This window comes from Xenopus laevis, chromosome 2L (genome assembly GCF_017654675.1).
Source record: "Xenopus laevis strain J_2021 chromosome 2L, Xenopus_laevis_v10.1, whole genome shotgun sequence".
Classification (NCBI taxonomy): Eukaryota; Metazoa; Chordata; class Amphibia; order Anura; family Pipidae; genus Xenopus; species Xenopus laevis.
In genome coordinates this window covers 37,590,390-37,615,863 of record NC_054373.1, presented here as the reverse complement: position 1 = coordinate 37,615,863, position 25,474 = coordinate 37,590,390, and the positions used below count along the sequence as shown (strand labels likewise).

Below are 25,474 nucleotides of genomic sequence, written 5' to 3'. Positions count from 1 at the left end.
AACCAGAACCACTTTAAAAAGCTACACCACTTTTATTACCCCTTTATAATCTCTCCCTCAAATTATCCTATTAGCAAACCTAACCTTATAGCACCATAACATTTCTTCAGCCCCTGCATATAACATTAATGCACTTATTTCATTAAATAACGTGACTCCCAGCCAACACTGGAGTCCACAGGAGGCAAACAATTAACATTAACTCTGAAGCACATGTGAGAGGAAGGTGTTTTTTCTGTAAGATACCCAATATCACTAGGGGGCCTATTTATTAAACTTTGAATTTATCTGGTTGAGGTTTAAAAGGGGAAAACTTGAATTTTTTGTGAAGATGTATTATACCCCAAAGCTGCTAAAAATCCAAATCAGAAAATACTCCATCTCAAACCTGTCGAGGTTATGTAGAAGCCAATGGCAGATGTCCCTGAAGTTGACATCGATATCTGCACTGGATAATCTGAAAAAGTTTTGGTTTTCATTGATAATCTGGAAAAGTCATGTTTTCACAGTGGAAGTTGAGTTTTCGGAGCGTCAATCGCATTATATGAATTGGCACTTGATTTTATTGTGACGTTTTGCCACTCCATTTTAATTGGCCTTCATTTTTAAATTTTTATATATTTTTTTTAATTATTGGTCTTCTTCTTCTGAGTCTTTCTAGCATTCAAATGGGGGTCACTGACCCCATCTAAAAACAAATCCTCTGTAAAGCCACATGTTTATTGTTATTGCTACTTTTAATTTCTCATCCTTCTATTCAGTCCATCTCCTAGTCATATTCCTGTCTCTTATTAAAATCAATGCATGGCTGCTAGGGTAATTTGGCCCCTAGCAACCAGATCACTGAAACTGCAAGCTGGAGAAATGCTGAATAAAAGGCTAAATAACTCAAAAACCACAAATAATAAAAATGAAAATGAAAAATGAAAGCCAACTGCAAATTGTTTCAGAATATCACTTTCTACATCATACTAAAAGTTAATTTAAAGGTGAAGAACCCCTTTAAAGCTACTCCATGAAAGGTAGCTAATAATATTCCTAGTATACACCCTCCCTTCATCCTTGTGACTGTTTTGTCACAAATCAATTATCTGTGCACTGGTAATCTAATTATCTAGTAGCGTCAGTTTACCGGTTTGCCATAGATTTTTCATGATTGACGGAATAGACAAGAAGTATGTTCAGAACAAACTGTAATCATGACAAATAAGGGGTTATACTCATGACAAACAAGGGGTTATAGTAAGAAAAATTATATATATATATATATATATATATATATATATATATATATATATATATATTATATTACTACAGAGAAAAGGGAAATAATTTTTAAAAATTTGGATTATATGGATAAAATGGAGTCTATGGGAGACGACCATTCCGTAGTTTGGGGTTTTCTGGATAACGGGTTTCCGGATAACGGAGCCCATACCTGTCTGTGTGTATGTGTGTGTGTGTGTGTGTGTGTGTGTGTGTGTGTGTGTGTGTGTGTGTATATATATATATATATATATATATATATACACACACAAAAAATATCCATATTAGTATAAGACCCTATACAATTGTGTAGGAAAACTTTTGCTTTGGATTTATATCCTATAACTCTCTGGGTTTTTATTTACAAACCCTGGTCAATTTTGCACCAGTGCAGCAATTAATTTGCTGGCAATTGCTTTCAGTTCCTAACTGGCAGAAGAATGTTTGAAGCTATTTGCTGATTAAATTCTATGGGTCACAGCCCTGGTGCAAAATTGACCAATGTTTGAAAATTAGACTTACTGAAGTCTAATATCCTTTTTGTTTGGCAAGAGGGGTACATTATCCCATATAATTATATATATATTTCCTCATGCATTTTCATCTTTTTCCTTTACTACAGTTAATTTGGATCTGCGGCAAGCACTTTGGTTTTAAGCCATTGCTTAAAATGTAAAGACATTAATTAATTCTTGGCATCCCTTTGCCTCCTTTCTCAGACTAACCATTTTAAGAGCTTATTATTTTCTTAGCAAGGTTCATTCGCAGCTCATCTATTCTGTGCAGCTGTAAATTCAAGGCTGAGGTATATAACCTCCCTAAAAGGTTTTTATAACACAAATCAAAGTAATTTGGTTATTCTTCAACAAAACATCTGTGACAGGCTTGTGACATTTAATAAAGAAAGGTTTTGTCTCTTTGCTGAGGTTAGATTGTTATAATCAGACAGCAATCTCTTTCCTATCTTGTCCTGTATAGCACAGAAAATTCTGATGAGAAAGGTCAGGGATTACACGCAACAGATTAACATTTTGCATCCTCTTCAATCTCCTATTTCCAATGCTGTTAAACCCCATTAAGTCTCAGGCTGCCCTCAATATAATTTCTCCTGTATGACCTTCTTGAAAGTGAAACTTAAATTCCCTTTACAAACAAGCACAGGTTACATTTAATCAGCAACTGACAATTAAACACATTTTTGTACTATAGAAAGATATAAAAGATACATTTTAAATTTGTCAGTAAAAATTGTTTTTTTTGTCCCATCTGTAAAATCAGAATTTTCAGATTTGAATAATTATGTCTATCATAGTTATATCAGAACCCCTTAGATTTTTATGAGGGGAGATTTAAAAATTGCGAAAATTACAATACGGTTTGAGATATTCCTTATCACAGAACGGTACAACATAGTACTGTTTTATTACTACAGAGAGAAAGGAAATAAGTTTTAACGTTTGATTATTTAGATAAAATTGAGTCTACGGGTGATTGTCTTTATTTTAGCTATAGCACTCCAGAACACGCTAAGGGGCCCATTTATTAAACCTAGATTTTATTATGGTCTGGGTGTTTAGGGGGAAAATTCTAATTTTTCATGGAACTACCCCAATGCTGCTAAAAATCCACTTGTTGAGGTCATGTAGAAGTCAATGGCAGATGTCCTTGAAGTTGTTTGTTGACATTGTAAAATGCGCAGGACAGCCGATAAAATCGGGGGTTTTTGACAAATAATCTGAAAAAGCTGAGCTTTCGCAGTGAAAATTAGATAAAAAAGAGTTTTCGGTGTGTCAATTGTACAATATGAATTGGCGCTCGATTTTGCTTTGTCTTTCTGATTTTTTGGAGAAAAATGTTTTTAGAGGTTTTCGGAGATCAGAACTTTTGTTTTTGTACAAACGTTCTTTCATTCATGAAAATTTTGAGGTTTTTGGATTTTTTTCATCTTGCCCAAAGGCTATTGTCCTTCATGCTTTTTATAATTAAATCTTTTCAAACGTTCATGTCATTCGTGGTTTTAGAGAAAATTAGTTTAATCATGGTTTCAAAAAGCTCTAATATCACTAAAATTCGACCTTTAATAAAGGAACCTCTAAAATTCACAAGTTTGATTTTTAAGTAGGCCTCTATTATTATTATTTTTAAACTTATAGGCCAAAAGTATGTTGACACTTAAACCACACCCATTATTGCTGACACAGGTGCCACTACTTCATACAAAGATAATCATCCTTGTTTTTCCTACTTCCATGCACAAGGTAAGGTCAATACAGCATTGGTTTGCAGAGATAGCGGTAGAAGAACTTGACTGGTCTGCACCAGACCCCAACTAACTGAGCATCAATTGGATGAATTGGAATACTGTCTGTGTGTCATTAAGTGTCCAACTTTTTGGGGCAGATGTATCAAGGGTCAAATATCGAGGGTTAATTAACCCTTGATATTCGACTGCCGAATTAAAATCCTTTGACTTCGAATATCGAAGTCGAAGGATTTTGCACAATTCGTTTGATCGAACGATCAAAGGAATAATCGTTCGATCGAACGATTAAATCCTTCTAATCGAGCGATTCGAAGGATTTTAATCCATTGATCGAAGGATTATCCTTCGATCAGAAAATTGTTAGCAAGCCTATGGGGACCTTCCCCAATGGGAAAATGCACTACCCTACAAAGACATTTTGCCTATAAACATTATATTTTTTTCCTCTCCACGGTACTCCATAATCAGGAATGTAACTTTCCAAAAGAACTCTTTTAATGTGTTCAACTTGTTTTGAAGTAAGCTCTATCTACTCTATTGCACTTCACCTGGTCTGAGGTAACGTTGTAGTTACGTCCCTTTGCAATAGTGCAACTTCACCTGGAGTAAGGGTGCGAAGTAGCGCTAGAGTAGGTCCACTTCGCTAGCGAATTTACGCCAGCACCCGTTAGTAAATCAGCAAATGACATCACGCTGGCTAATTTTCGCTAGTGTTAGCCACTTCGCCCTTTAGTAAATTTGCCAGATAGACTCCAATGTATTGTGCATTGAAAAATGTTGCCACAAAAAAGAAATATTGGGAAATGGAAAAAGTTCAAGCAGAAAAATACCCATTGACTAATGCTTTTTGTGAATTTTCACTGTTTAACAAGTTTTTGGGACAGATCACTATTTCTTTCCTAATAAGTTCCTTTGTTTAATAGAACATGAAGAAGTAATAAAGGATTATAAGAGAACTACATATATGGGGGCTATTTACTAAACTCTGAATTCCAATTTTTTTTTATAAAATCGGACAAAAATTTAAAAATTTTCAGAATTTATTAAACCCCGAGGATAGAAATGTCCGAATTAGAAAATCCAGCATCTCAGACCTGTCGAGGTTGCATATAAGTCAACGGGAAAAGTCCCAATGATTTTTTGATGTGCGCTGGGTTTCGTGCAATACCCCAAAGTTTTCAGGCAAAAAAGCATAAGAAATCTGAAAAAATCACGAAAATCTGTTTTTCCCGCAAACCAAATTTTCGGGAAAGTGTAATAACAAATAATCGTAAAAAACCCTAGTGGATTTGATCTGAGTTTGTAGCATAAAATGTTGAGATAAAATCGGACTTTGATAAATAACCCCTTAGTATTTCAAACAGAACTTAAGCCAAACTGTTTGCCTTTCAAATAACTAGGAAATCTAATGAGTTGCTCATAGTTTATGCCTGTAAATAAGTAAATATGCTCACTTCAGAATAGTTACTTAAAGGGAATCTGTCGTCATTTTAAACTTTTTTTTTTTTTTGCATTTTTATAAAAAACACACATCCATAAACACTGTCTGGCAAATAAAATGTTAATCCACAAATCCATGCATAAGTTATTTTAGTTTGTATTTTGTCATGGGGGCTTCCATTTCTGCTCATTACACATTCATCCTGTGCTGCTCTAACAGCAGGCACAGCATTACCTGTGTGCTTGGAGGCAGCCACTCTGTAATGAAAAGCCAGGTCGCACTACGACATGAGAATCTAGCTGTACACTCCCCCACCCCTCTCTGCCCATGCGTGTGATGTTTGGAGGAGAGAGGTCACATGGTTTGCAGGGAAGCAATTACTTTCACTTTCCTAGGTCCTGCTCTACAGCTGCACTAGCAGCCCCTCCTCCCACAGACACTATCAAAGCTCCTGCCGTTCTGTAAGTTTGTTCTCTGCATTCCTTTGGGGGGGGGAACTTTCTCTCCTTGCTGCCTTCCTAGTTTGTTTTACTGGTTACTAGATGAGGTAAAGGAGCTGAGTTCCCTCTGCTATCCACCTCACACACACTGCGCTCCTTTCCTGCTGCAATACTTCTTTTTTCATTTACTACTTACTGCCTCCTTTCTCCTGAGCTATTTTAACCATTCCTAGACTTCCTCCTAAGTTTTCCTGGTTTTCAAGTATGTCCTTATTTTATCCTTTGTTCTATTCCCTGTCATCAGTCCTGGGAGTGTACTCCTGTGTTTCTCCTGTGTTTTTTTTTGTGTAAACAAATATAATAAACTATCTATATAAAATATTTTTTCCAGTGCCCAAAATGAATTGTGTGTTTATATATATATATATATATATATATATATATATATATATATATATATATATATATATATATATATATATATATATATATATATTTATATATATATATATTTATTTATTTTTGAAACGTAAGTGGGGGCAGTGATCACAGGACTATCTTATTTCAGTCCTTCTGAAGTGGAGTCAGTGGGAGCTTATCTTGATTCCTGCCTATTGTTCAATTGACAGGCTCAGCAGACAAGGCTCTATTTACATTACAGCAGCTTGTACTCCAACTTGCAGTGCAGCAGTAAAGTGTGACTGAAGGTTATCAGAGCACAAGTCACATGACCTGAGGGCAGCTGGGAAATGTCAAAATGTCTAGCCCCATAGCAAATTTTAAAATTAGATATAAAAAAATCCATTTCTTGTTTTGAAAAATGGATTTCAATGCAGGATTCTGCTGTAGTAGCACTATTAACTGATACATTTTGTAAAAAAATCCTGTAATAATGTATCATGCGTTAATAAATAGTACCTAAATCAATTTTCAGAAATAATATAAGGCAGATATTGTACTTGGTATTTTTTGCTGATACTAAATAATAAGTGATGCAAATATGTACAAATTATACCTACTGTTTTCCAAATTGGCTGAATGTTATTGTGTAAGTTCATAACACTGCTAAATGTAGGCCAGTCAATAGAAAAAGGAACTCATTTACCATTGCAGTTAAATTACATACATCCATTTACAATGGGAAAATGCACAACCCTACAAAGACATTTTGCCTATAAACATTATATTTTTTTCCTCTCCACGGTACTCCATAATCAGGAATGTGTGAAGCATTTCATCTACCGAATTGCTTAGCAACTAGCTGGAATATAAAAGCATTTCAATATCATGTTGTTGTTTAGGGGGGTTTAATGTAGTTTTTTTAAAGTTGTTTTAATGAATTTAGTTTAAATTTTAAAACTTTTAAATATTATTCTGGGTTATAAAAACAATTTTGATTTCAACATATCTTTTTCTGCTACAATATTACATGAAAAATAATAGTAAACAAGTTTCTTTTTATTTATACCACTTTTTAATCTTTTCTAAAACCACTTTGTATTTTTATGCATTTCTTACTATTAGGGGCAGATTTATCAAGGGTCGAATATTAAAATGTAAAATACTTCGAAATTGGACCATCGAATTGAAATACTTCAACTTCGAATATCAAAGTCGAAGTATTTTTGGCCATAGTATGACCGAACAATTAAATCGTTCGGATCAAACGATTCATACGATTTTAGCATATGATCAAACGATTTTAGTTTGATGTGTAAAGAAAGCACTTCGGCCGGTTTAATTTGGCGAAGTATTGAAGTTGAAGTTTTTTTAAAGAGACAGTACTTCGATTATCGAATGGTCAAATATTCGAACGATATTTACTTCGAATCGAAGTCGAAGTAAATTCGAAGTCGTAGTATCCTATTTAAAGGTTGAAATATCCAAAAAATTACTTCGAATTTCAAATTTTTTTACTTCGAAAATTCCCTTGAATTCACTTCGACCCTTGATAAATCTGCACCTTAGTGATGAGAGAATTTTTTTTTACCTTTTACTGATTTGCTGCAAATTTTATTTTTTGCGAGTGACAACATTTTTCATGAATCTTAGCTAGAATGTAGGCATGCATTTTGTTTCACTTGGCCTTAAAGGAATTGTTCAGTGTAAAAATAAAAACTGTGTAAATAGATAGGCTGTGCAAAATGAAAAATGTTTCTAATATAGTTAGTTAAGTAAAAATGTAATGTATAAAGGCTGGAGTGATTTGATGTATAACATGTCAGTCAGAACACTACTTCCTGCTTTTCAGCTCTCTTGGTTTACACTGACTGGTTACCCTGGTTACCAGGCAGTAACCAATCAGAGACTTGAAGGGGGGCCACATGGGTCATATTTGTTGCTTTTGAATCTGAGCTGAATGCTGAGGATCAATTGCAAACTCACTGAACAGAAATGTACCGTGTGGCCCCTCTTTAAGTCGCTGACTAACTCAGAGTTATAGAGCTGAAAAGCAGGAAGTTGGATTCTGGCTGTTTTATTAGACATCTGTTCACTCCAGCCTTTATATATTACATTTTTGGCTAACTAACTATATTAGAAACATTTTTTATTTTGCACAGCCTATCTATTTACACAGTTTTTATTTTCACACTGAACTGTTACTTTAAGGTTAAGGTTATAGAAACTAAGCATCAGCCCATTACAGTTTATGTATTATTTCTTTACAGTTATGAGACCTGTTATCCAAAATGTTTGAGCCTTCTGGATAAAATGTCTTTTCATAATTTGGATGCCCATACTTTAGGTCTAAACTTTAAGGGGCATATTTATCAAGGGTTGAATTTCGAAGTTATGGGAGCTTTTTTGAACTCCCACAACTCCGAAAATTTAATAAAAAAAGACCAATCAAAATTTATTAATAAAATCAAAGTTTTTAACTTTGGGTGAATAGGCTGTATTCGAATGTTCAAATCGTAGTTTTAGCACATTCGAATGAATTCTAATCAAAGGATTTGCCTCGTAAGTAAATTTTAGTAAGTAAGTCCACCAAATGACTCCAAATAGGTTCCAGGAAGTCCCCCATGGGCTAAAACTACAATTTGGCAGGTTTAGATGATGAATGGTCGAAGTTTTAAAGAGACACTACATGATAAATTTTGATATTCGAATAGTCGAATTTTTTTCAAATTTAAATTGAATTTTCACTTTGACCCTTGATAAATCTGCCAATAAATAAACCAATAGGATTGTTTTGCCTCTAGTAAGGTTTATTTATATCTTAAATGGGATCAAGTACAAGTACTGTTGTATTATTAGAGAGAAAAGGAAATATTTTTTAAAAAAATGTGAATTATTTGATTAGAATTTAATCTATGGGAGACAGCTTTCCCATAATGCACAGCTTTCCAGATAACATGTTTCAGGAATGGATCCCACAACTGTAATATTTTAATTATGAAGCAAATTTGGCTATTACCTCTATATACGTGTGCCAGGGAAGACAAAACTTTCCACGAAAGAATACTGTGATACAAAATTTTATTTAAATACCATTACATTTTTTATCAAAACTCCAAGAAGATGTGGAGTAAGAGTAATGGCTTATATGCTTTTTCTGCTATTGCTGCTGCTATCATGTGAAAAACACAGGCAGACTAAATGCCCCTCTGCTGTCACCACTTGCCATAGTTATTAGTGTTGGGCGAATACATTCAGCAGGCGCAAATTTGCGGCAAATTTCTGTGTTTTGCCGCGGGTGAATAAATTCACTTAAGTCCCTCGAAAACTCGCTGGCTAATTTGGATGTGCATTGGAAAAGCCATTCACATCAAAACCATTGCGCATCAACACTATTTGGACACCCAAAAATTTACGTAAATTTGACATGGTCATCAGAATTGACGTGGGCGTCAAAATTCCAATTTCGCTAATTTTTCTTCATTTTATGAATTTCACGGGAAATTTGCGAATTTTTTGGCGAACCGAAATGGGAGAAATTCGCCCATCACTAATAGTTATGCATTTATGAAAGATGATCTGCTTGTGACTGCTACATGTTCTCTAGACAATCACAAACAAGGTTAGGGAGCACCACCCATCAATTGAGTAAAACAGTGGATGGTGTGCAGGGTTAAAGAAATAAGTGTTAGGACAAAGGAAAAGTTAACCCTTGAGACTGCACCGCCCCATCCAGAAGCCTTGCAGCCCACAGAACAAGATTAAAACTTAACTTTTACTAATGTTTTAATTAAAAATTGGTCCAGGAAGGCATTTAAAACCAAGTTAGGCACAGGGAGACAGAGAACACTGGTTAGGTAACGCAATATTAACCACAACTAGGTCAAACGCAAGGCTAATCCGCCAAGTCTGCAGTGAACCACTACAGTCTTATAATTGGTGAGTACAATGATAGCGTGGTGTGAAACACAACTGCAACATCACCATAAAGCAAAAGAGGACAAATGTTACATAGCCTGTAACCAGTATAAGTAACCTCTTAGATTGCCACTCTTTCAAACACCAAACAATCGTGGTCTTAATGATTACACCACCCCTTCACCCTCCGACACACCCCCCTTGTTTTCTGCTTCAGAGGAATTGCTATGTCTAGGTGGCATCAAAAATAGATCCACTAATTAATAGTACAAAATAATGAGGGTGCTTTGCAGCTTGCGTTTAAACTACCCCAGAGAGCAGTTCCATAAAGCGCCCACCCCTTCACCCATAGAGATTCCCTCCCGTTTCTTGGTGTGAGGTTGTAACCTAAATTATCAGTAGTTAAGGCGAATTTTAGTTTTGTTAGGCAGGGAGACTTAACTGCTGATAATTTAGGTTACAACCTCACACCAAGAAACGGGAGGGAATCTCTATGGGTTATACCAGTAAGCACCATAATTAGTGGATCTATTTTTGATGCCACCTAGACATAGCAATTCCTCTGAAGCAGAAAACAAGGGGGGGGGGTGTCGGAGGGTGAAGGGGTGGTGTAATCATTAAGACCACGATTGTTTGGTGTTTGAAAGAGTGGCAATCTAAGAGGTTACTTATACTGGTTACAGGCTATGTAACATTTGTCCTCTTTTGCTTTATGGTGATATTGCAGTTGTGTTTCACACCACGCTATCATTGTACTCACCAATTATAAGACTGTAGTGGTTCACTGCAGACTTGGCGGATTAGCCTTGCGTTTGACCTAGTTGTGGTTAATATTGCGTTACCTAACCAGTGTTCTCTGTCTCCCTGTGCCTAACTTGGTTTTAAATGCCTTCCTGGACCAATTTTTAATTAAAACATTAGTAAAAGTTAAAGGAGAAGGAAAGCTACAGAGGCATTTTATTGCCAATAGATTAGCTGCAATAGTGCAAGCTAGAATGCTATATTTATTCTGTAGAATGTTTTACCATACCTGAGTAAAAAGCTCTAGAAACTCTGTTTGTTTAGGATAGGAGCTGCAGTATTAACATGGTGTGACATCACTTCCTGCCTGAGTCTCTCCCTGCTCTGGGCTCAGATTACAGTAGAGAAGGGAGGGGGGGGGGAAGAGGAGCAAACTGAGCATGCTCTTGCCCAGGGCAATGAGGTTTAAGCTGAAGGCAGGAAGTCTGACACAGAAGCCCATGTGTACACAATAGAAGGAAGGAAATGCTGTATTTCTTTTGACAGGGGACTCAGAGCAGCAGCACTTTGGGGGTTTACTGGTATATTTAGATGGACCTTTCTGATAAGGCTTACTTAGTTTTAACCTTTCCTTCTCCTTTAAGTTTTAATCTTGTTCTGTGGGCTGCAAGGCTTCTGGATGGGGCGGTGCAGTCTCAAGGGTTAACTTTTCCTTTGTCCTAACACTGTTCTCTAGACAACCCATGTCCCATCACTTACTATGTGAAGCAGTGACGGGCAGAGAGGGACATTTTATCTGCTTCTGTTTTCCTCTTGCTGACCGTGGCAGTCAAAGCACCCTATGTGCTATAGACTTAGGGACAGATTTATCAAAGGTCAAGTTTTAGAGGTTTGTTATTTTATACCTAGAATAAACTCACAACTCGAATATTTTCCGATTTATAAAAAAACTTGAATGGAAAAAACTTAAATCAGTGAATTCAGGTTGAACAAAAACTCAAATTGCTGAGTTTTTCAGCAAAACCCCACTGAAAAAAATGTGAACATCATGAAGGCTATTAACATAGTCAGATGGTTGAAGGAACCTCTGCCATTGACTTCTACATGGCCTCAACAGGTTTTAACTGGAGTATTTTAGGATTTGAGCTATTTCCAGCTTCCAGCTTCGGGGTATTTTTTTTTCAAAAACACAGAAAAAAATTGAGGTTTTTTATTGACCCCGAAATATTCAAGTTTTATATTTAATTCGAAAATACAAGTTTTTGACTGAAAACTACTCTAGAAAAACCCAATTTTTTCAGAAAGACACAACTCGACCTTTGATAAATCTGCCCCTTAATGTTAATGAATAATTCAGGGTAATTGTGGGGTAGTGTATATGAACCTTATGAACCACAAAGAAAGGAAGTACTGTTAATTTTTTTTTTTTAAAGCATAAGTATCCAGGCATACATAACACTATGCAAGCATAAAATTTGTCAATGCCTTTTACCAAAGTAGAATAAGCCATTTTACTTTACTTTCTTTCTTACAAAATCAAGGTTTTTAGGCAAAAAGTGCTTTATGTTGCACCGCACTCCCAGGCTTCAGTGATGCATAAGTTAGAAATACAAATGTGTAGTGCACCTAATCCACCTTCCTATGCAGTGTGAACAAATACAGGTAGTGTGCTGCTTACAACCCTTCATACTCCATCCGAAAGGTGGAAGGAAAGAGCTGCACCTCAAGATGCAACACACAAGGAAAAGTGTAAACGGCAACACAGGGCACTTTGTTCTTGTACTGTTTGGAATTTACACCTTTCTCCTTTTTTGTAAATAAAGCCAACTACATTTTACAATAATAACTGCAGTTATTCTTTTAAATTATATGCTTGCATATTCAGTACATAATATCATATAAATAAAAGATGACAACTATTTTCTCCACAGTTATTTATAAAGACTTAGGGAGAAACAAACTGCAATATTCATTTTAAATTGCATTTTAAATTGTCCTTGAATGTACGACACAAAACATGTAGAACGCATTTCAATTAGTTTAAACAGTAAGCAAAACTATTTTAAGGTCTGCTTTTCTACAAACAAACCTAAACCTTAAACCTGAATTTAACTCGTTAAATCGCATTCAGCCCTTTGACTTGAAAAGCAAGTTTCATGGCCTGTCTCCATAACAACAGGGATTCTTCTGTCAGAGAACTGTCATGTAAGGATAATAATCAGATTGTATGGGCACCGGTTGGATGCTGCTTGCCTACCCCATACTGCTTTCATTGTTTTCATCTTGCATTTTCTGAAAAGAAAACTGCCGCTTTGCTTTCAATAACATGAATTGGATTTAAGTTCACAGTTATACTATTATTATCATAATCCTTTATTTATAAAGGACAAAAACTATTCTGCATGATTCACACATTTAGAAAAGGAGAATTACATTCACAGCAAGGCATTTCAAGTCTGCAATTATTCACTTATTTTTGGAAAAAAATAAATAGATTTTAAATGACTATAGATTTTATATGCGTATGTATGTATATATGTATGTATATATATACACACACACACACACACACACACACACACACACACACACACAAGTCTTGCAAAAGAAGAGTAAGGTGGTTATTAGGGATGGATGAATTTGTTCCGCCGCAAAATTGACACCCATATACTTGTACGGCATCCTGCAACAACAACAAAAAGACGCGCACAACAAAATTTGTTTGACGCCCATAGACTTTGATGGGCATCACCGACATTTCACCAGCGGCAAATTTTTGGCGAAACAAAATGGGTCAAATTCAGGGAATAAGCAGCACACACTCAACTGACTAAGGCTCACAAGTGGGGCCATATATATACATATATATTCAATTAGCACACACTCCAGGATACTGTTTCTGCCTAGGTCAAGTTTATGTAAATTATTTATTAATAAAGGCACAGGAACAGGACCAAAATGTTATCTTACCTGTTACTAATATAAATAAATAAATAAATAAATAAATAAATATATATATATATATATATATATATATATATATATATATATATATATATATATATATATATATATATATATACACACACACAGTATAGGCACATCACAGTGTTTTAGAATATTTGGTCGACACATGGTAACAAGCCATTTGTTGTAAATACTATTTTTCATGTGACTGTTCAAAGTCACATACATTTACTTTGTGTCTGTGCCAGTTCAGATAATGAATATGATGTATACCTGGACATGGCATCAGTCTGTTGACACCAAAAGAGGTTTCATTGTATTGATTTAAATGTTTTTTAAGTATTTGTATTTATATTTATATTAAACGTGAATGCATTATTAGTGGTGTTCTTTCCCTTAAATTACTAGTTAACAATTTAAATGTTTTCATAACTGATTTCCAAATTATTTTGTCAGATGGCTAAAGTGATCCTTCATTTGTATACAGTGTTGCAAGTTTCATATATCTAGGCAGTGAATGCATATGTTACTACAGTATATCATTTCAGAGCAACAGTTTTTTAAAGGCAGTATACGTTAAAGATGAAGGAAAGGCTTGCAGCACTTGGGGGTGCCAAATGTTAGTCTTCAAACTAACTGGGGCAAGAGCATGCACAGTTGAACGAAATAGGCAACTTTTTATTTAAAGTTCAGCTTTTCATTGTACTGTGCCTGCGCAGCCATGCGAAGAAGGAAGAAGACGGAAGAAGATCTCTCTATGGACGGAAGAAGATCTCACTGGTATAACCCTGGGCTGGTGCCCTTTTCTGCTGATAGGAACACTGGCCTGGGTTTCAGGTAAGTAACTGGGGTTTCTCATCCTGCAAACCTCCACTGTGCTGGCATAACAAACATTGCAACCCCCAGTAACCCCTCCTTATACAGTCTCTGTAACATTTGGCACCCTCAAGTGCTACAAGCCTTTCCTTCTCCTTTAATAATTAATATAGCTAGCTGTAATACTATATAGATAAATGTTAAAGGATAGTAGATAGATAGATAGATAGATAGATAGATAGATAGATAGATAGATAGATAGATAGATAGATAGATAGATAGATAGATGAAAAATGTTTTACATGGCTGGTAACTGGAACTTGATAATAAATGACAAATTCTATCATATACATACCGTCCTCGGTTGGCACATAAATATTTAAATAGAGACAGTCTTCATTCTGATCCTGCACATATGAAACAACTGTATCCAAATTTGCAGTAAACCATATTGGCAGCATATCGTTCAGCAAAGATCTTTCATCCAGAAACTGGGGGCAAACTGGAGCAAACTGAGTTGCATTCTTAATACCAGTCCAGGATGAGGGTGGCTCTGGGGGTTGAAAGCGTCTCTCTCCAGTTGGTGGTGAGGCATAGGGAACTCCCAAATATTGCTCGACAGGGCCAAGAATCTCAATTGGTAAAGGTGTTCTTGTGCCTCGTATTTTCCCGTAGTTCGTAGGTACAATTGGATGCTGGGCTTGGCAGTCGATTGTTGTAAATCGTACAGCAAGTGCTGCTATCCATAATAGCAAGTTTGAATTTACCACAACACAGACTGGAGTGAAGATCAAAGGCAACCATAATAATCCAGTTGGTCTCGACATTGTTTACATCAACATGAGCAAAAGTTTTATCTCCCAGGCTGAGAGTACAAAGGCAAGTAAAAAAAGAAATCAGGCAGAGTAAAAATAATCCTTATAATAAATTATTGCCTCTTTTGTGCGGTCGTCATCTGTAAGATCCAACCTACAGATGAAATAAAGCCCATTCCACAATGACAAAGTATATTTTTATGTGAATATTCCAAAGATCTTTATCAGGTTTTGTGGTTTTTCCACCGTTTCATCAGTTTCAATTCATATTGGGGTTTTTTTGTAACCTGTAATTAAAAAAGAAATGCACTTTATTAATACATTCAAGTAATCACTCTTTTATGAAAAAAATTATCTTAAAGGGTATAACAATAAAAGGAAAAATGTCTACATTGTGGGATTGATATTGGAAAAAAATGTGCAGTGTTTTCCTTCTTGAAGTGGAATTCAGCATCAGGTATTTATGGGGTGTGCAGTCTCAAACTAACATTAATATAAATACATAAGCATGATTTTCGGTGTCTCCTTTAAAATTTGTTTAATTTCTATTTTCATGTGTCTATATGCCTAAACTTTGCTTAGCATTTTACAGAAATGTCCTGGAGCAAAAACAAGGAAAGCGATGAATGTGTGTGTGTGCATGTGGGCGGGGGGGGGGGGTTGAATGTACAATTTTAAGTTCAGCTGTGGCGCCTTTAATTGGTTGCAGATACAGATGCAGCATTACTAGGGCATCATCAAGGTGTCAGGTCAGCCCCAAGCACTTATCTCAACTACTCACATTTCTCATCCTGCAAACCTCCACTGTACTGGCAAAACAAACAGGAATTGCAACCCCCAGTAACCCCTCCTTATACAGTCTCTCTGGCAATAAAGTAACTACCCAGTGTGTGCCAAGGTGCAGGCTATGCAGCCGGGCCCCTCCACCCCACTCCAAGTGTGCACATTGTGGAGGATTCACAAGTATGCACATCGCTGGCAGCCAATGAGGGGGTGTGGTAGGTCCACCACTGGCCACACTCCACCCAATTTCCTTCCCCATACATCTAACCTCTTAAAATTTGATAAATAACCCCCTAAAAGTTTTAATTCTTCCATTTTGTTAAACACAAATCATAACAACTTCTATATGCACTATTTTGATATCAATAAACTAGTAGACAGTTGCATGTCCAAAAACGTCCTACTGGATATTTTCAGTCGTCAGTCTTGTACCTCATAAGTATGAAAAGGAATTGATTTTTGCTTATAAATATTCTTTTCTGTTGGTGAGATATTGACTTAACTTGAATTTCTTTGGTCAGGCTTTTTGGGGCAAAAACTCTAAAATTTTTAATATTTATATAAAAGTCTGAATCTGAAAATCCTGCATCTCAGACCTGTCAAGGTCCTGTAAAAGTAGATGAGAGAGGCACCTATCTCAATTTTAAATTATCATAGTCTGCACTGGGTTTAGCCCGAAATCCTATAAATTTAGGGTTTGGGGCAAAAGCACAAAAAAATTTGAGCAAAAAACACCTTTTTTTTCCTTCTGTACATAAATTGTTGAGCCAGGCCATGGCCTTATTTCATGAGTATATTGGCACAAGTAGGAGCAGACACCTGAATGTGCTATGATGTAATCAAAATGATTTATGTTGCAGAAGGAAGAGGACACAAGCATACCTCACTACCAAGCTCTGTCAGAGTGCAGAGAAGGTATTACTGGCTCAGTTGTCGGTGTGTATTCTGGAACACTGTCTCCGATTAAATGATTAATGTATGTTGATTTCTTTGCAAAATATTCATCCAAATCTTTCACTATATTCTTGTGCTTTGGCTACTGGTTACTTTGGAGATGTTAGAGATGTTTTACTGTAAACCGGTAATTGTCATTTCGAATTCTAGCGATGTGTATAATATATGCAAAAATATAAGATTAGAGAAATTATTCCTGCTGCAATTGAATGGAGTGGTATATTTTACACATTAGACTTGAGCTTTAGGCAGGTTCATTGGGTGAGGAAGCTGTGGTACAGAAGGAAAGTCCTTGGATTCGTTTAAAGGGGATTATGTCTATTGCAGGTGAAGGAAGTCTTTTACTATGGTAAACGGATAAACTTTCTCATTCTTGTGCCAATACCTTTGAGCATTGACAAAATATTGGCAATTAAGGCTTCAAATATATATCTAGTTATGGGAACCGTTATCCAGAAACCCATAATCCAGAACTCTCCGAGTAACAGAAAGGCGGTGTCCCATAGACTCCAATTTATCGAAATAACGTAATTTTTTAAAAATGATTTCCTTTTAATAAAGCAGTATATTCCACTTGATCCAAACTAAGATATGATTCATCCATATTGGAAGCAAAACCAGCCTATTGGATTTGTTTAATTTTACATGATTTTCTAGTATGAATATCCAAATTATGGAAAGATTCATTATTCAAAAAAAAAAACAGTTCTCAGGCTTTCTGTATAACAGGTCCCATACCTGTAAATCCTTTGTACCTCAACTCAATCCAAGAATGTTTGCAAAATAGAACATAAAAGGGTTTAAAAAACACTAACTGCAATAGGAAAGTAGTAGACCAATAGACCAAAGCATCAATGCACATTTAAACGTCTTGTTCAAGAACAACTATTAAAGTCATTTATTACCTATAATATTAATAGAACTCAATGGAAAGACCAATAGCCAGTCAAGAAAACTCTTGATCACTTTGTGAATGTTCTTATTATTTGATTGTACATAATGTAAGACAAGCCAGTGTTTACATGTAATTATTTAAAATGTTCATTATTTTAGGTATTATTCCTCATTGTGTTTCTATGCAAGTCCTTCATAAGTGTTCTACTGATTTAAATTATTGGATGTCATATTGGATACACTGTAAATTGTTAACTGAAATCATAATTAGCTGCTCCACAAGCTCTTGTATTCATCTATATCATTGAAATTACATGCAAATAAAGTTTTTTTTATCATAATAATTGCATGTCTATTGATTATGATTCTTCTAATGACATTTAAAAAATACTCATTCTTATGCATAGCCTAAAGGAGATTAATAGTTTGTATTCATTGTACTGGCGCATTTCACTGCTATTTAATTGCTAATAGCTAATGCTTCTAATTGTTACAGAACAGAAACATTTTTAGCAAAGCAACAAACCAGACCATTTACATGACTTGTTACTTAAAATACATCCATAAAAAAAAAATATATATATATATATATATATATTTGTCTATATATATATATATATGTATATATATTTTTGAAAAAAGAAAGCACTAACAACATATACGAGAAAAATCCTTTACTCCATAAAAAAACATTATTGACGTTTATTTTTCTGAATATTATTTACAACAAAAAATTTAATACTGAAGGCTCTTATTTATTGTACAGTACTACAGTATATAACAGAAACAATATGATGCTAGTAGCGTGCAGTGATTTAAAAATGTTTGCAATGTTGAAATGAGAATGTCTCATCCCAAGCAAATCCTTTTCTCAGCTTAAACACAAAGGCAACAATAAACTGGGAAATCGGAGAACTGTTCAAACAGAGTTTTTTTTTTTTTAGAAACCCATTCAATGGGCTTTACTACCATAAAAAAAAGGCATTTTAAGAAAGGTAACAACTACACATACAGAGTAAAACACATACATGCTCTGTAGTCTGTCTGTATACCAGAAACTGCCTCTGATCAGAAAATATAATTGCAAATACTGAGAATGTTGGCCAGATGCTGTATTTGTATATGGAGGGGACTTTTTTTGCGTATAATTGCTGATTATGGGACATAGAAAGAGATACAATGAACCAAGACTTTCAAACCAAGTAGCAGTGTACCAAACTTTTATAGCTTTCGGCAGGTGATATTATTTTTTTCTGCCCTTCAGGCATCAAATCTGCTTTTCAAGCTCTGTAATGCAGGGACGCAGTGTGCTTGAGTACATCTGTGTACAGCTAACTGTATAATTAATAGTACAAGCAGTCCCCAGTAGTGATGGGCGAATTTATTCTGCTGTTAGATATAAAGATCAATGTGTGTCCCAAGACTGGAACAAGACCTGCTATTTAAACAGTACATAATTATGGCATACAATATGACATTGTTGTTAAATTCCTGAAACCTATTATCCAGAAAGCTCCCATAGACTCCATTAAAATCAAATAATCCAAATTTTTAAAAATGTTTCCCTTTTTCTCTGTAATAATAAAACAGCACCTTGTACTTGATCCACACTAAGATATAATTAATCCATATTGGAAGAAAAACCAGCCTATTGGGTTTATTTCAAGTTTACATGATTTTCTAGTAGACTTAAGGTATGAAGATCCAAGTTATGGAAAGATGCCTTATCCGGAAAACCGCAGGTCCCGAGCATTCTGGATAACAGGTTCTATACCTGTATATGATTAATTTTATGCCATAAATATAAAGAAAGCCCACTGTTTATACAGGATCAGTGTATAGATTTGTCCTGTGTTGCTTCACCACGAATTTCACAAATTTCCACGAAACGCCGATATTTTGTCGCCGGCGTCCATTAATCTTCGACGGCTAAGATGTCGCCGGCTACAAAAAAACTTTGATGCTGGTGAATTTTCACAGAAATTTCGCGAATGTATTCACCTGCGGCGAAACTCTGAAATTCTCAGTGAATTTGTGCCTGCCGAATAAATTTTCCCAATTAATTTAAGAATTAATTAATCCTAGTTGGAATCAATTAAAAGGTACTGTTCTATTATTATCGAGAAAAAGGAAATCATTTTTAACTGAATGGAGTCTATGGGAAATGGCCTTCCAGTAATTCGGAGCATTCTGGATAATGGGTTTCTGCATAAGGGATCCCATACTTATAATAATAATAATAATAAACCCAGATCATCTCTGGGTTATTGCAAAACACTGTTCATCATAGTCCAATACATTATTATATTCTGTAAAGATCTCTGCTTGTATTACATGTACAGCAAGATATTTCACACTGTATATTGCAGTAGATCAGTATAAGAAGTATTCAATTCCATTTAATTTATTTTACATAAAGGGCAAATTATGAGAGCATAACATTTTGGGGCAGCTTTATCAAGGGTCGAATTTCGAGGGTTAAAAAACCCTCGAATTCGACCCTCGAAGTAAAATCCTTTGAATTCGAATATCGAATTCGAAGGATTTTAGTGCAAATACTTTGATCGAATAAAAATCATTCGATCAAACGATAAAATCCTTTTGTATCGAACGATTTTAAGCGATCGATCGAAGGATTTTTATTCGACCAAAAATAACTTAGAAAAGTGCTGTGGAAGGCCCCTATAGGCTAACATTGCACCTCGGTAGGTTTAAAGTGGCGAAGTATGAAGTTGAAGTATTTTTTTAAAGAGACAGTACTTCGAATTCGAATGGTCGAATAGTCGAACGATTTTTACTTCGAATCGTTTGAATCATTCGATTCGATCGAATTTGACCAATTCGATGGTCGAAGTACCCAAAAAAATACTTTGAAATTCAAATTTTTTTCCATTCGAATTCTTCACTCGAGCTTAGTAAATCTGCCCCTTAGTGTGCATAGAACATTCCTTTTCTGCTATCTTTTATAAGTGGTACTGGTTATAACATTATTCCTTAAAGGAGAACTAAACCTTAAAAAAGAATATGGCTAGAAATGCCATATTTTATATAATGAACTTATTGAACCAGCCTAAAAATGTAGCATCTTTATTGAAGTAATGATCCAGGCCTTCAAAGGTGTCACAGGAGTTTCCCATTTTGGATTTTGTTAGGAGTGTCTGTGACACTCACATGTTCAGTGGCCTTTGAACAGCTGTTAAGAAGAGAAGCTTGGGGGTCATTGAAAATTATCAAGCAGTAAATGAGTTTTGTCTGTCATATAAGTTGACGCTACAGGGATGATTATGAAAGGGATTCTGTCATGGGTAAAAAAAAAAATTTCAAAATGAATCAGTTAATAATGCTGCTCCAGCAGAATTCTGCATTGAAATTCATTTCTCAAAAGAGCAAACAGATTTTTTTATATTCAATTTTGAAATCTGACATGGGGCTAGACATTTTGTAAATTTCCCAGCTGCCCCTGGTCATGTGACTTGTGCCTGCACTTTAGGAGAGAAATGCTTTCTGGCAGGCTGCTGTTTTTCCTTCTTAACGTAACTGAATGTGTCTCAGTGGGACATGGGTTTTTACTATTGAGTGTTGTTCTTAGATCTACCAGGCAGCTGTTATCTTGTGTTAGGGAGCTGTTATCTGGTTACCTTCCCATTGTTCTTTTGTTTGGCTGCTGGGGGTGACAAGGGAGGGGGCTGATATCACTCCAACTTGCAGTACAGCAGTAAAGAGTGAAGAGTAAAGTTTATCAGAGCACAAGTCACATGACTTGGGGCAGCTGGGAAATTGACAAAATGTCTAGCCCCATGTCAGATTTCAAAATTGAATATAAAAAAATCAGTTTGCTCTTTTGAGAATTGGATTTCAGTGCAGAATTCTGCTGGAGCAGCACTATTAACTGATTCATTTTGAAAAAAATATATATATATATTCAGTATATTATAATCAGCAAAAAAGAAGATGGGGAGCTACTGGGGTATCTTTTGGAGGCACATATCTTTACTGCTAAAGGGCAGCAGTTACCTTGGGCTATTTTTTAGTTAAGCTTTATTTTTCCTTTAAAGTGAGACAGGCATTCCCTGTGCTTTCTAAGGAAGCAGTGTAATAAAAAAGAAACAGTGGCAAGGAATAAAATGATGTCTTTGTACCAGTATAAACAAGCAGAAAATAAAGATTTGATTAAACCATTGAGGAGAAAGCTGGGCATTATTAGATTAGACTCCTCTATAATTGTTACTTGAATTCAAGTTTACAATATGATTAATTGTTGTTCTGCTTTATATACACTAGGGACTCTACCCAACCAAGACCAGCAGTATTACGTTGCCTGAGTTCCAAAATAAAATAAAAGACAGTGTCAGTTTTCCTGCTGATTTCAGTAATGAGAGTGTAGAACAGGTAACTCATGATCACAAATTAATGTCAAAATGATCGATGCTCCATTGCAAGCAATCGGCAGGTAACATTTGTCATTTATTATTTGAAGCATTTTACTTGGCAACCATTTTTCTCTCACTCAACAAAGCTATTTGGTATGTTTAGATTCCAGTGATTATAAGAAGATCTAAATGGCATAAATGCATAAACTGTATGTACTCTTGCGTTTATTGAAAATATTTAATTAACATGAAACTACACAAAAGGGCCCATTTACTTAGCTCGAGTGAAGGAATAGAGGAAAAAAACTTCAAATTTCAAATGGGCTACTTCGACCTTCGACTACGACTCTGACTTCGAATCGAACGATTCGACTAAAAATCGTAGACTATTCAACCATTCGAAGTACTGTCTCTTTAAGAAAAAACTTTGACCTCCTAGTTCGCCACCTAAAAGCCGAAGTCAATGTTAGCCTACGGGGAAGTCCCCATAGGCTTAGCAATCTTTTTTTGGTTGAACAAAAAACGTTCGATCGATGGATTGTAATCCAAAAAAAACTATTTTTCGTCCGATCATTCGATCGAACGAATAGCGCTAAATCCTTCGACTTCAATATTCGAAGTCGAAGGATTTAACTTCGACAGTCGAATATTGAGTGTTAATTAACCCTCGATATTTGACCTTAAGTAAATTTGCCCCTAGTTATGCAATTCAATCGACTCTTGCATGTTGCCCTCACTCTCATGATCACATTAAAGAACAATACTGAGGCATTCGATGTAAATACTGAGTCATTCCCGTATCTCCCAACTGTTCTGTTTTTCAAGGGAAAGTCCTGACTTTGACAGCTCAACCCGCAGTCCCAGATTACTACTGAAATTTCCCAACTTTCTCTTTGATCTCCTGCACTGAACAGCCAGAAAAAGATACAATGTTTCTAAAACTTAATTGGCTTTTGGCAGAGAGCCCAGAGTAGTGGCAGGTGCACTTTTTGTAACAATTTAAAATAAGCAAAGAAACAAATGTAACACTTTAAGATAAGCGAGTCTCTTGGGGAAACTGTGACTTGCAGCTTAAAGGGCAATTCCCCTTCACTAGCAAAACTGTAATAATACGTTCAAAACACAAAAATGTGTTCAAACTTTCAAAACCTGCCACCCACATGGTTGTGGTCAAAACAATTTGCTGTGCTCCACGATGCAAATCATTTTGTCCCAGTTTCTATTTCCAAAATGTTGGGAGGTATGCATTCTATGTAAAGAGTGGATGGCAGCAGAAACCCCGAATTACATGAAAAAATTTACAAATGAAATAACAGAAAAACATATTGTTCTCCTCAAAAAAATGTTTCATCAGGTCCATTTCCAAAATGTGCAGTAATTCAAAAAGCCTACTAACACAGTTCATGCCTGGATCTTACATTCTCTTTCCCACACCTTGCCAAAATGGTTGACATATATTTATCACACATTGTCCTAAATTTACTAAAATAACTATTGACTTTCTGCTTAATAAGACTTGACAGTTCACCCTCACCCCTATGATCATCCACCAGTTATCCAGAAAGTAGTTCAAGGCCTCTCCAGCAATATATTTTGTATTTCAGGTCAAGGGCAGTAATGGAGGAAGGTTGTTAGTATTTATTGCTTTTTTTGTTTCCCTTTTACAAGAGATCTATTGTCCATTCTTCAAAACAGCCCTGGAACTGTCACCAACAAACACTGAAGATGTCTGAAGGGAGGAACCTGAGAAATGACCATGTGGCATTTTATAAATTCTTGTATTCAGATGTACCAGGATTACCTTATCTCTTCTACTCTGGTAATGATTTTTTTTAGCACATTGGACTTTTTGACCGGTGTTGTGTTTTAGTAAAAAATAGCCCTCAAAACCACTGCTTATGGCACACACTCTTAGCAACAGATGCCCTTCCCCCAGAAAAGCTTGTTTGCCGGCTGCTGTCACTGTGTATAATAATTCACAGAGACACATCTAATTAAAACTAGTGAAGGGTGAATCTGTCCCGTTTCGGCAAAAAAATTGTGAAATTCGAAAAAATTCAAGAAAAATTTGTGAAAAAGCATTGAAGTCAATGGGCGTCAAAATTATTTCGACACACTACAATTTTTTCATGAGCGACAATTTTTACATGCACAACTTTTTTTGTCCAAATGCAGTAAAGTCAATGGGCGTCAAAATAATGTTGACGCACACCAATTTTTTTACAAGAGGGATTTTTTTGTTGCAGCAAATTAGACATGAATCCATGCCTGGTGAAATAATTCACCCATCGCTAATTAAAAGTCAATACAGTAATATGCTACTCTTTTAAAGTAAGTAGATTAATGTTTAGACCTACTATAAACCATAAACAATGACTTAAAATTCACAAATATTGTCCCTACATAGACCACAGTAGTCTAGATAAAGTAAAAAAAAAGCATCCTTTTGAAATCTTTCTTTTATCACATGCAGCTGAACTGGGATATCATCAACATTAAATAAACTGTGCTGTCCTTTGGAGTGTTGGGGTCACATGCGAAGCCCTAGAATCGAGCATTTTACCATCATTCTCATAATTAAAGAAAAACAATACTGAGATATTCCATATATTTAATGGCTAACCCAAACACACACCACTTCAATATTAAATAAAATGATTCAACTGACCTGGTCAAAAACATACAAAAAGTGTTTTTATTACCTGACCAGAATTAAGTTTACTTAAAACTCCATGGCTAAAATATAATATATATTACTAACACTGACTGCAGCTCAGTGTTGGAAAATGAGCCCCAATTGGTTTTAAGCATAGTTAACAAGTCCGAATATGTTCAACCACATGGAACATTCTTACTAGGAAATACACTTTTCCCATATAACAAGCAAAATTCTTAAAATCTATAACCTATGGCACTGACACTCTGTACTAGAATGTTCCGTGGAGTCTATGATCTACAGCCAATCAGTAACCAATAGCTAATATTCATAAATTGGCCTCATTATTTACCTACTATTTTCCTCTTACAAGCAAATACAGTATGTGATCACAGCTTTACTCCTCATTTTTGTTACTGAATTTTTCCCCTTTCCCCACTCAGAACAAAGGTTCTGAACAGCAATGACTCAACATGTGCTTACCTGTTGGTTTAGAGATCTATAGCTGCAGTTCATTTACTTCTACATTGACCTTCAAACTCACTACATAGCTCAAAATGGTTTACAGTAACAAAATGCACTGTTGTTTCTCTAGCAGACATTTATATCATTGTCTAAGCTTTTCTCAGTGGTACTATATCTTCCCTTAAGGGAAATTATATCTCAGTTGAAGGTTATCAGTTCATTAGCATCAGTTTCAAATGAGTCTTTAAGAAAATACCAAGTGCATTTCTGGGAACAAGAAACAAAG

At 35.4% G+C, this 25,474-nt stretch overlaps 1 protein-coding gene across 2 annotated transcripts in view; it reads right to left on the bottom strand.

Annotated features, from left to right (window-relative positions):
- The window catches only part of nlgn4x.L (neuroligin 4 X-linked L homeolog), a 185,475-nt gene that overhangs the window by 96,252 nt on the left and 63,749 nt on the right, over positions 1-25,474 (bottom strand). For both annotated transcript variants that reach the window (XM_018246159.2, XM_041581732.1), the window contains exon 2: positions 14,607-15,353. In XM_018246159.2, the coding sequence (XP_018101648.1) occupies positions 14,607-15,078 (472 nt within the window). In that variant the 5' untranslated portion in view covers positions 15,079-15,353. The remainder of the gene's footprint in view (positions 1-14,606; positions 15,354-25,474) is intronic.